Genomic DNA, 12,561 nt, shown 5'->3' on the forward strand with positions numbered 1-12,561 from the left:
GACGAAAAGAGAGAAATAAATATTCTGATCAAATATCATTGTGTATGTTAAAGTACTGCTCATCTTTACGTATGCTTTGGCCGTGGTGAGCAGTGTGAAACAGAATGTCTGTTACTGTAGCTGCCATTTACTAGGAGACTGCATAAGATCCTAAATGGTGTGCTTTTTTTATTGTGGTTTTTTAAAACAACTTTACTGAATTTGACAAAAAATGTTATGCACATTTGGGAAGCAAATGTAAATGAGCTATTAGAGTGCCCAAAGAAGGACACAGATCTATTACAGAGTAAAAAGGAACTGCTACTGCACAAAAGTGTTTGTTAAACATGTTGTCCTTTGGTATTATGCAAAATTATGATCTATTGTTGGTTTAAATGAATAGAATCAACTCATTTTTATCATAGCACAAATCTTTTGTAATATAGGAGTTATACATTTTTATATAGGTGAGCTTTGCTGAAACTTAATAAATTGAGCTCCCCTGTCTGAAACTGAATGATCCACTTCTTTTCAGCGTTTCACCATAATAAGCTAAACAAAATACACACAGTCTGAAGCAGTTAATCAATACCGTCTTTGTAGACTGAGTACAAGTTTATCAACATGAAATTTAGTGGAAAGGCGACCCCTATTGGCATTGTTTGTTTTGCAATAGACTATAATCTAAGTAAATAATATTATTATTTGTAAATGCATCATATTAAATCCACATAAATAGAAAGTATTTCACATTAAACAAATGTTTCATATTTATGTCTGCTGGTCTTGGAAAAAGATGAAATATAGTCTTATAGCTTACAGTACATAATAATTAACATTAAATAAATGCTGCCTGAAAATAATGTGGACTACAACATTTTACTTTCGCCCAATTCTACATTAATCAGCAAGGGTCTACAAGCCTCATTGTTTTAAACTACTTGTGGCACTGGAACACTATATTCAAAATTAAGCTGAAGTGGAATTGACAAATGCCTATAATTGTCCTACATCTAATCTTGTTATGAATAATAATAAAAATAAAAACAGGGTGGAGGGTTGCACTGGACAAACTATTCTCAATTGTGGAGCACCCAGTAGAAGGCTTTTAAAGGGCCTTTAGGTGGGTGTATCATGTTGTTATCATTTGGAGAGGTCTTCGCTAAATATGCAAGAAGCTGAAAAATGAGGATGTAACAGTGCGCACATTTTGTAATGATAGCCTGCAAACATTAAACACAGTATTAATGACATTTTCTAGACTCTTATTAAAATTCATATATTTGAAAATCATTGTTAATTAACCTCTCTTAAATTCACTTCCTAAAGGCACCACCACATGCTATGATTTTGAAGACAAATGGGATGGGATGTTTTATACATGCTCTAGCAGTGCGTCAGTTCCTGGGCGACTTGGCCGAGTGTCTTTCTTGCTCAAGATATGCATCTTATTCACATACATAACAACAAAACTACTTTTCTAGATTACACGGATCAATTTGACGTGCTACATTTGTATATGTGTGTGACTGAGTCTGAGGGGTATATTTACTAAAGTGCAGGTTTTTAGAAGTGGAGATGTTGCTCATAGCAACCAATCAGTTTCTAGCTATTATCTTCTAGAAAGTGCTAGATAAATAAGTAGAATCTGATTGGTTGCTATGGGCAACATCTCCACTTCTATATCCCCTGCATCTCTATACAAAGTGATGTGATGCAGCGGCCGCAACTTTTTATCACGCCAAGTTTCGTTGTGCTTTTTCTGCAACTTTGGAAGTGTTTAAAACTAATTCCTTTGTGGTTAAAGTTGCAGCCCAGCGTTTCTAGTACACTGTGAGTGGCTTTGCACTGTGTCTGTGATGCTAATAAGATGCAAAATGTAATTAAAAATACAGTACACTTCACATCTCGGAGCTTCTCAGTTGCACCGGGTGTCTCTCGGCATATAGCATATAGATGCTAGGTGTATAAGGACACATCTGAATATGGTCAAACCTGGCAATGAACTTACCAATTAACATAACATCCATCTTTCTCGAAACTGGATTCGAATTTATCTGAAAGTAGAGATGTGCGGTTCGGTTCTCCAGAAATCCGAATCCACTCGAATTTTGTGATTCCGGGTAAATCCAAGTCGCAGTTCTAATCTTCTGAAGCGATCTGGGTAAATCCGGGTCGCGGATCTGATCTTTTTGTGGTTCGGAATTTGGATTTTAAATCTGAATTTCGGGTTTTGGATTGCATAAATTACATGATTTTAGCTGTTTTTAAAACTTTGTATCTATATTTTATTTAAAAAATCCAGATCCAAAACCAAAACCAAAATTCTTGAGGGTGGTTTGCAAAACCAAATCCAGATCCAAAACCTTGAAGGAGATACAGATCCAAAACCAAAACCAAAACACGGGGGTCGGCGCACATCCCTATCTAAAAGTAATACTTGCAGGTGGGCTTTCACTATAACTCCTGGGGTGCGTGGGTCACCTGGCTCGCTCATTCAATTGGACAGACTAAAAAGTATTAGCTTTTGTTACATTGTTTCCACCTGCTAAATCCCATTGAAACTATAGTCTTTTAAGATAATCATGGATATTAGGGGATTGATAAACCAGAAAAACTTGCTTGTGGCATTGAGATGTAGAGTGTGCAACCAGGTCATGTGCAGGGTCATTTGTTATATACCAAGTTTAGCACATTAACTGTTTATATTGCTGTGCATGCTGAGAAGTACTTTTGAGTGACCATATACAGGTTGTTCTCTTTCTACTGATGTCACATGATGTCATGTTTTAATTATGTAAAACTCTCCAGTGTTACAAAAAGTATTTGTTTCTGAACATTAGTGATTATTTCTGCTATAGAGCGAACTGAAATACTGTTCAGCAGCATAACATGCACTGACATAACTTTCTGCTATGGTGAGAGTTGGATATAAAAGCTATTTTTCCAACCAATACCCATCATCGCTATGGTGCCCTGGGTAACCCTACAAAGGACATACATTTTAAATAGCTTTCGTTTCCATAATATTTTACTACACTTTTTTTGGCTTGTTGTAAATATAACAAATACTTTTTAAAATATAACTTCTTGTATTGTGTTAAAAGCCTTTATTAGAATGGAAGACAATCTCTGTAGATGAGCTAAACCTTATATCTATTTAAATTACAGTAAATTTACACCCCATTTGCATTGCAGTTTGTGTAAGTCGGGGTATGCCGCACTTATTGTACCCTATGCAACGCATCCTTCACGTCTCCCATAATCACGGCAATCTGCTTGTACATTAATAGCGTTGCCAATGTGTGTACTAACACAAAGCATGACTCTAGTCACTCATTTGGAACAAGAACTTAAACTAAAATACACATTAAAGTGAACGTTTTCAATCAATTCAGTGACTTTAATTTAACTTGGCCAAATAAAATGAAGTTTTTTTTCCCCTTTGAAACAAAAGGCAAGCAATATCCCCCCTTCCCCTCCACCGCATTAATGGGTGTTCTCAGAGGTGCACTTGAACACAAATCAGAATCAGAGACTCCCCTTCTCCTCCTCTTTCATTAAACCGAAACCTGTATTCTGCCAGTCAACCTTTAACTTGCAACCCTGAAATTATTTACTATTCATATCCCGGGGCGTGTCTGAAGCCGACTCTCTATATAGCCAGAACTTGAATGAGAGAACAGATGGGGGAAAAGGAGCATAGAGAAGGGATAGCTAACAGGCGTTATTTTCTAGAAAGTTACTGTATAATCCACGTCTATATGACTGTGCCTCCTTCTCTCTAACCTTTACATACACTGCGGTGCTTAGCACATTACTTTTAGAACTTTATTTAGGAAAGAACGTTAGAAATTAATAAGATATCTATTTATTTACAGTGATTCATTTTTTTTAGTGTGACCTGCAGAGTTCTCAGCAGGGTGTACTAGGGGGGAGTGTGTAGGAACCTATGTAGTATACTGTACGTCCTCAGCCTGTGTGTAAGCAGCACACGTGATTGCACCAGGAATCCTGCAACCTCCTGGCCCGCAGTGTACAGTACACCAGCGGCTACTGTATGCCTAGCATGTGCATGTGAAATATCTGAATACAGCTCTCAGCACAGCCAGGTGTAACAAGGAGGTGAGTACATGTCTCACGTTGTATCCATTAGATTGTGCAACGTCATACTATATCATTTGTATAGTGTCTTGCTGACTTGGACATGCAGTGATCTGTTACTGAAGTTTGTGTGTACAGCAGAACCTGTGCCCAACTGTTACACTTTCTTGTGTCTGTTCTGTTTGCAGGTTGTTGCTATCCGTGTGTCTGACACGAAGTTTGGCTTCAGCAGTTGGCTCTCGCTGCCATGATCTCCAAGCTGTACGTGCACTGTGCAGTGGCGCTGGCATTGCTGCTGCTGAGCCAGCTGGCGGTGGCGGTGGGGCCGGTTGTCCTGTGCGAGCCCTGTGATTCCAAAGCCCTGGAGCAGTGTAAGCCCCTGAGCCCTGACTGCGCGGAACTGGTGCAGGAGTCGCTGTGTGGCTGCTGTGTAACCTGTGCTCTGCCCCAGGGCAGCCAGTGCGGCGTGTATAGCCAAAAATGTGGCTCCGGGCTTATCTGCAGACCGGGACCTCAAGAGCCCAAACCACTGCACGCTTTGCTGGAGGGAAGGGGAGTCTGCGTCAGTGTAACCAACAATAATAGGTCTACAAGCCATGTACACGGCCAGCAGCTTGCAGGTAAGAGTTACTGTACCTTTACTTGGCTATATGAATGAACAAGCTCTATGATCTATATAAACCCATTATGCTACCATTCATTTTCATAATAATTTAAACTTTGAGCAATGTGCAATACAAGTTATACAATTACCTAAAACACACAGAACCCATGAGAGTGGTGCAAACTTACTAACAAAAAGTTGTAGCATATTCTCTTTTCATTCGCTGCCTTGCCATTGACTGTAAAGTTCCATCTGTGCATGATAACACATGTCCTACTGTATCTGTTCTGTCACTGTCATCACCACCTGGTCCTAGGGTGCATCAGTCTATTAGGTCTCTGAATATAACCCCAGGGAACAACTAAATATGTGTTTATTTTTTTCTATTTTTTTCATATCATATGTTTTGTTGAATTGCATGTATAGTATGTATAGTTTCACCAAATATTTAAGACATTCCTCATCACCAAATACAATTTCAGCAGTATTTTTTCTTAATTCTGCTTCACACTAATTGTAATACTTATTTGAGAGTTACAATTTAAGACAATTTATGGGCTTATGTATTAATAATTGTGTCAGTGCTTTGATTAATAAAATCATGGTTGTGGCAGGATTAATCAATAATAATTTTTAACATGATAATTCCCACAGTGTATCAGAAAGCTCTACAGGGTCAGTGCTTTCGAAAAGACGCTGTTCCTGTGAATTTATTCCCTGCAAATTGGAAGAGTATCTTGTATTTTCATAGATTCCTCCAGTGTATCTGACACTGCACATGCGCTCAGTGTCAGTTTCCCAACAACTTGGTAGGAGAATAGAGGCTGCAGGAGAGGGATTACAAGATCACACTCACCTGACAATGCCTCCAAACCATATAACTGCTACTGCCATTGAGGATGGCGGTAGCCTTCACGACCAAACTCCAAAAAGCTACAATTTTGGGGTCTATGGACTGAAGCACCTTTTTTCAGGAAAGTTCTATGAAATCTGCATTAGGCTATTGGTACACAGCAGTGATATATAACATTATGCAGAAACTGTAGTTTCTACATAATATTATGAAAAATGGGGCTTGATAAATATGCCTTTGTCACATTAAATAATGTACCTATGGTACTAAGAATACAACTGCTACAAGTAGATGGCCTCACAGCACTGAGGTCATGGGTTCGTCTCCCACTATGGCCCTAACTGTGTGGAGTTTGTATATTCTCCCTGTGCTTACGTGGGTTTCCTCCAGGTACTCCGATTTCCTTCCACACTCCAAAAATATACTGGTAGGTTAACTGGCTCCCAACAAAAAAAAATTAACCCTAGTGTGTATGTGTGTGACCTCATTCGGTATGAAATACCGGCTGATGCATGGCTGGCAGTTCGATTCTTGGCAGCGTCAGCCCGACAGATGCAGAGATCCCGGCAGCGGCAGCCCGACAGCGCTGGAAATCCTGATCGTCCCTAGGTAAGTACAAATTAACCTAACCTACCCCCATAACCCCTAACCCTCCTTAGGTGTGCCTAACCCAAACCTCCCCCCCTGTGCCTAACCCTAATCCCCCCTCTAAGTGCCTAAACCTAACCCCCCCCTTCCCCGCTGCCTAAACCGAAGTCTCCCGGGGGGTGCCTAACCCTAACCTCCCCCCGGAGGTGCCTAACCCTAACCCCCCCTTCACCTAGCCTAAACTTAACCCTCCCGGGGGGGGGTGCCTAGCCCTAAGTCCCCCCCGGGTGCCCTAAACCTAACCCACCCCCCCCCCGCGGCTGTCTGCTCTCGGCACCCTCATTCCCTTTGATTGGGATGCCGGGTGCCGGTCTCCCGGCGTCGGAAAAATGACAGGCATCTAGATTTAGACGCCTGTCATTTAACCCTCGCCGGGATAAAGCAATCGGGAAGCCAGCTGTCAGGCTTACGTCATCCGGTTTCCCGATTGAATCCCGCGTGAGCATGTGATAGGGAATATAGACTGTAAGCTCCACTGGGGCAGGGACTGATGTGAATGGCCAAATATTCTTTCTGTAAAGCGCTGCGGAATATGTGTGCGCTATATAAATAACTGGTAATAAATAAATACATTTATCATGCCTAATATGATATATAGGACTATGATAGTTTGATAGTAAGAGCTGTAACTCTCTCTAATTTTGTGCTCCATTTGCCCTCACCTTATTTCTGGGTCATTATAATATATTTTCTCTAAATTATGTTATATTAATTAAAATCTTGGGATTGATGCGATTTCACTGATCATAATATTATACTCTGCTATCTGGTTTATGTAATAATCTTATGCACTGAATGCACTCTGGCCTAAGAACATGTACTCAGAATAAAACTGCCTCTTTTCATGTTTTGTATTCTTTGGAAATATGGATAGATATTTTCCAACAGTGAATGTGCTTACCTTGGAGGACCTTGTAGTTGCTCATCATTCATATACACATTTATTTGAATTCAATGTACGTACTGTAAGAACACAGTCACATAATTTTATTTGGTATCATATATGTATTTATATAAGCCCATGCCATTTTCTCCAGTACTAAAGTTATGCTTGTACCATATAAAATAATGATAAATATCATGGAACCTTTTTCTGATTACTTGGGATTAACACATGCAAATGCACAAATATTGGATAAATGAGTATATATACATTACTCTTGCTTACTACTATATACAAATTAACTTTGTGCAGATTGCTGAAATACATTGAAGCCATTTCCCAGTTTCAATTTAAATCACTCTCCAAGACATGTTCCATTCTAAAACAAAACCCAACTTCACAACAGAACCAAAGCAAGGAGATGATGTTATCACACAGGCAAGGTTTATTATGTCATGTTTTTTTTCACACAAATGTGGCTCATACAGCCCAGTATTTATGAACATATATGCCTGTTTGTTGCACCTGCTACATAGCTGATAAACATTTGATATTATTATAAGTCCTATTTTTTTTGGAGTAATTTATGCCCGTTTTGCTACCAACTGTATATCAGCCCCTGGGCGGGATGTATTAAGCACCGCATCCGCAATACCGTACATTCTGCTTATTATCGAGTACATACCGGCAATAATATTGCCGGTATGTACCTAGAAATGCGATTAAAATCACAAAGGCAGCTCGCCAGGTAAGAGCTGTCCTTTGTGATAGAAGGACTTCCAGGTTTATAATGCCGTGGGATGCTGATTGGATCCCTCTCAGGGGGAAACGCGAAAAAAAGGCTTCTATTGGGTAATGCCATCTAACGTATCGCATTCCAGAGCTTGATACATATGGAAATGCGGAAGCATTTCAACCTTTAGTACATCCCGCCCCTATGTTTGGCAATCTGACATTTTACTTTCACTAGCTGACACATTGTATTGCTAGCAAAATAAATATATATTTAGCCAGGCTTAAGGGACCTGAAGCAGCCACATATAGATGTGTCCTCATACATCTAGCCTCAATACGCCCCGCAGCGCGACTTGCCTGGTGTGAGTGAGCTGCCAGGTCCCGTGCTACTCTGCTAGCGCCGGGCATCTTTTTTTGCCTAAATGTGTTTAAGTCGCAATGCAATGCAACTAGGCACACCAGCTAATTGTGCTGATTAATTTTTATATGTGACACTTGTATATCTGTGTGCACCTGAGTCTGTGTATGAACCACAACGGAATTTGGAATGAAAAAAGCTGCAGCTGTTACATTGTAGCACTTTGTATACAGATACAGAGACTATGTAGCATTCAGATATACAGGTGTCACATATCAAGTTAATCAGCACTGTCTGCTGATGCTTCATAGTCGCATCACATTACGTCTTAGACAAATTTTCGTCAAAAAAAGATGCCCAGCACTAGCAGAGTCTCGCATAAATCGGTGCGCCAAGAGGGACTTTTTAGCATGACTGCCGCAAAGATGTATAAGGACACACCTGTATGATACTGTAGTTACCCCACTGCCAATCATAGTGAATTGGATTTTGAGTAAGCGTGCTTGTCATCGGTAGAGGGGCACCCACAGAATAGGTTAGCTTGCCAAGTGAAAGCATGACATTTATTTCTGCAAGCATCAATATACTAATAATAATAATATACTGGTGCTTGAAATGAATTCTCTAACATTGATTTACGTTAATCTAATCATTCCCCAAAGTCCTATGACTAGGTTGCAAATGGATTTCTGTTTGAATGATCCTTAGCTGCTTTGCGCTCAAAATACTAAAATGTACTGCCTAATGTGTACTAAACACTATATAAGATAACAATGTACAGTGTCTATACCTCAATGCATATGGGTAAAGACTGTAAAAGGGTTCGAATCTGATACTCTGAGGTGGAAAACTATGTAGATAGCCTTGGATAAGGTGAGGGGGGGGTTATTTACTGGAAACCATAATTTATTCTTTTCAGTAAATGAACAGAAATTGTTAATTAATTTGTTTTATACAGATTAAGGTTGTTATTCCTTAAAATCAAGATTAATTTAGGTTAATTTATACCAAATGTAAAAATCATAACTAATCCTGGGTCTGACCCGAGATTTGGTACACAGGGCCTCATTCAGCTTGGATCGCTATTGCTAAAGTGTATGCAGATGGCCGATTGTTGCATCATGCGTATGCATCACAGTGCGTGTGCGCAAAGGCACTACTGCGATCACGGAGACCACGTAGAGTCATGATGATTGACAGGCAGTGAGTGTTCGGGGGTGGTGACGGGGGGTTGGTCGGTAAAACGCAGGCATGCCTGTCCATTTGAACGCTGTTGCTTGGGCGTGCATAAATTAGCTGCTGCAATTGCATATGCATCTTGATCACTCAATGCGTGCAACGAGGTTAGCAGTTTAGAGGTAAGGTCAGGGCTGCTGTAATTCTGCGTGAGGTGTCGATGGTACTTGCTGTTTCTGATTGAGGAGGTTTGCAAGTAATTACAGATGTGAGAGAGGGGAAGTGGATGTCTGCATGTTGTCCGTGCGAGCACTTTGCGATTGCATGCATTAGCATACTTTCACAGCAGACCTGCGTGCGCGATTGCATCCATGATCGCATCAGTGATCCTTGCTGAATAGAGCCTTCCCCCTTCACTCTGTATCTCTCAGCCTCTCCCCTTTATTCTGTGTTTCTGTGTGCCCCCCATTCTGTGTCTCTCCGTGCCCCTCCTTCATTCTGTGTCTTTGTGTCCCCTTCTTAATTCTGTGTCTCTATGTGCCCCCCCCATTCTGTGTCTCTCTGTGCCCCCCCTCCCTTCTTTCTCTCTCTCTGTTTCCCCCCTCCCTCTGTAACTGCCAGCTGCCCTCTCCTGCCTTCTGTGTGGATGAGCAACAGATTGTGAGATCAGGCAGGCGCCGGGGCTCTTCTTCCCGGCAGAACAGAGAGCATGACGACAGAAGCGTTCGAGGGTGGTGATGGGGGGCGGGGTTGGTCGGAAAAACGCAGACATGCCTGTCCATTTGAACGCCGTTGCATGGGCTTGCATAAATTAGCTGCTGCGATTGCATACGCATCTTGAGCACTCAATGCATGCAACGAGGTTAGCAGTTTAGAAGTAAGGTCAAGGCTCCCTCTCCTCTGCCTTCTGTCTGGATGAGCAACAGACGGAGAGGTCAGGCAGGCACCAGGGCTCTTCTTCCTTTGCAGAACAGGGAGCATGACGTCACGTGATTCTGGCGTCGCACGCGTCAGCATAGTGGGAGGTGCACCCATGGTGCTCGGCGGCACAACTGCAAGTCTTTGGTGGGTGGTAGGGTACACTACCCTGGCCGGCGATGGCCCCCTCTGCTGGGCCTGCTCGCCACGCCCTAGTTATGCAAGTGACTGTAACTTGGCTATAGAGAAGTGCTGCATATGGTTTATTATTCTGTAGATAATATTTACTCCTATGTATATTATCGCTTTTGCCAGTAGATTCCACATGGGGCAATATGAGGCTATGAAAAAAACATTTGAGACCAGAATAAAAACATTTATACAAGGACATTAGGGGGCGCTGATGCATATAAGGGCACATGAGGGGGCTCTGAGGCATATAAGGTGCATGTGGAGCAGAGAGCATATAAAGAGACATGTGTGGGCCTGAAATCTTAGAAATAAACCCTACTGTGGTATTGGTCACGCCTCCTGTCCAGGGTCTGAAAATGTAAAAGTGGTAATTCTAGATTTAAGGAGCAGCTGTCTCGGCAGGGAGTCAATGATAAAAAGCCCTATAATGCGTTTCCAAATTGCTGTGAATAGTGGCGATAAGGGACATTAGATTCAGGGCATATTTTTACTTGGATAGGCTCCTTAAAGATTTATTCATCCAGCTATTATTAACCCTACTCTATCCAAACAGATAACTAAAACATTTTGACAAGGAAGTCCATGGTCATAGCTGGTCCTCTATTAATAGGATAACCCATCTTCCTGGTTTCACCTTTAGGATTAGTGGATGCATCCTTATAAATGAGCTGTTCCATTGGTCTACGAACATACCGGTCTGGCTTCTCCATTCAATGCTCTTCTGCCACAATCTGGATCTTTGTGTTAATTTTAGCTTTGCTTAGTAAACTGTACTTAGTGTTTAATTTAATTTGTATTTGAATGTCTTATAGGGTCATGCATTTCTAAATACATATAAACAAATTTAAAGTGTCCCTTATTATATATCTGTTTGAAATGTTGAGGGGTATGGAATCAGCTAACTCCATGACTCCCAACTATCTCGTCAATGAGTCAGTCCCCATAAGAGAGCTCTGTACCGCCTTCCAGATACCAATTGTCCCAATATACCATTCAGTTGTGGAGGTAAGTACATTTACCATTGAATAGGTACAAGTGGCATTGAGAGGGAAGGAAATGGGGTGAATAGATTGTTCAGTGCCATGGAAGTAGGGGTGAGCGGGTTCGGATTTCTGAAATCTATATAAGGTACCCGCGTCAGCGCCATTTTCTCACTCGGCTGTGGACAGTGAAGAGGGAGGGTGGGAGTTAGGGCTGGCTGGGCTGTGTAGTGTAGTGTAGTGCAGTGTAGTGTTGTGCTGCGCTGTGCTGCTGTTGTCCATAAGGGCTGTGTCCACTCCAGTCCAAAGTCCATAGGGGCTGGCTGGACTGTGTTGTGCAGTCAGTTGTCCATAGGGGCTGTGTCCACTCCAAAGTCCTGTGCAGGTCCCAGTCCTAAAGGGATGCTGTAGTGTTGTCCAGGGGGTGCTCTGTCCATCAGGGGTGCTTCCCCCAAGTGCAAAAAAATTAATATTTTTTCTGTGTTTGTGAATTGTGTGCGCAGTAGCTGCACGTGCATCAACAAAGTAGTGCCAAGTGTGCGCCTGTGTCATAAGTAAAGGGCCGGCTGGCTTGACTGTTAAAGGGTGCTGTAACCCCCAAGATGCACTCTAAACCAAATAAAAAAATATTTTCTGTGTTTGTGAATTGTGTGCGTTGTGGCTGCACGTGCATCAACAAAGGAGCAGCGCCAAGCGTGCGCCTGTGTCCCATAAGTAAAGGGCTGGATGGCTTGTCCATTAAAGGGTGCTGTAACCCCCAAAGGGCACTCCAAACAAAATAAAAAAATATTTTCTGTGTTTGTGAATTGTGTGCACTGTGGCTGCACGTACATCAACAAAGGAGCAGCGCCAAGCGTGCGCCTGTGTCCCATAAGTAAAGGGCCGGCTGGCTTGTCCGTTAAAGGGTGCTGTAACCCCCAAAGGGTACTCCAAACAAAATAAAAAAATATTTTCTGTGTTTGTGAATTGTGTGCACTGTGGCTGCACGTGCATCAACAAAGGAGCAGCGCCAAGCGTGTGCCTGTGTCCCATAAGTAAAGGGCTGGCTGGCTTGTCCGTTAAAGGGTGCTGTAACCCCCAAAGGGCACTCCAAACAAAATAAAAAAATATTTTCTGTGTTTGTGAATTGTG

The 12,561-nt window shown here is 41.8% G+C and overlaps 1 protein-coding gene across 1 annotated transcript in view; it reads left to right on the top strand.

Annotated features, from left to right (window-relative positions):
* Positions 1-3,682: 3,682 nt before the first annotated feature.
* The window catches only part of IGFBP3 (insulin like growth factor binding protein 3), a 49,153-nt gene continuing 40,274 nt past the window's right edge, over positions 3,683-12,561 (top strand). Inside the window, exons 1-2 of the mRNA XM_088445653.1 lie at positions 3,683-4,104; positions 4,272-4,703. Coding sequence (XP_088301779.1) covers positions 4,331-4,703 — 373 coding nt within the window. The 5' untranslated portion in view covers positions 3,683-4,104; positions 4,272-4,330. The remainder of the gene's footprint in view (positions 4,105-4,271; positions 4,704-12,561) is intronic.

Source organism: Taudactylus pleione, unplaced genomic scaffold (genome assembly GCF_031769625.1).
Source record: "Taudactylus pleione unplaced genomic scaffold, aTauple2 ptg000386l, whole genome shotgun sequence".
Taxonomy (NCBI): domain Eukaryota; kingdom Metazoa; phylum Chordata; class Amphibia; order Anura; family Myobatrachidae; genus Taudactylus; species Taudactylus pleione.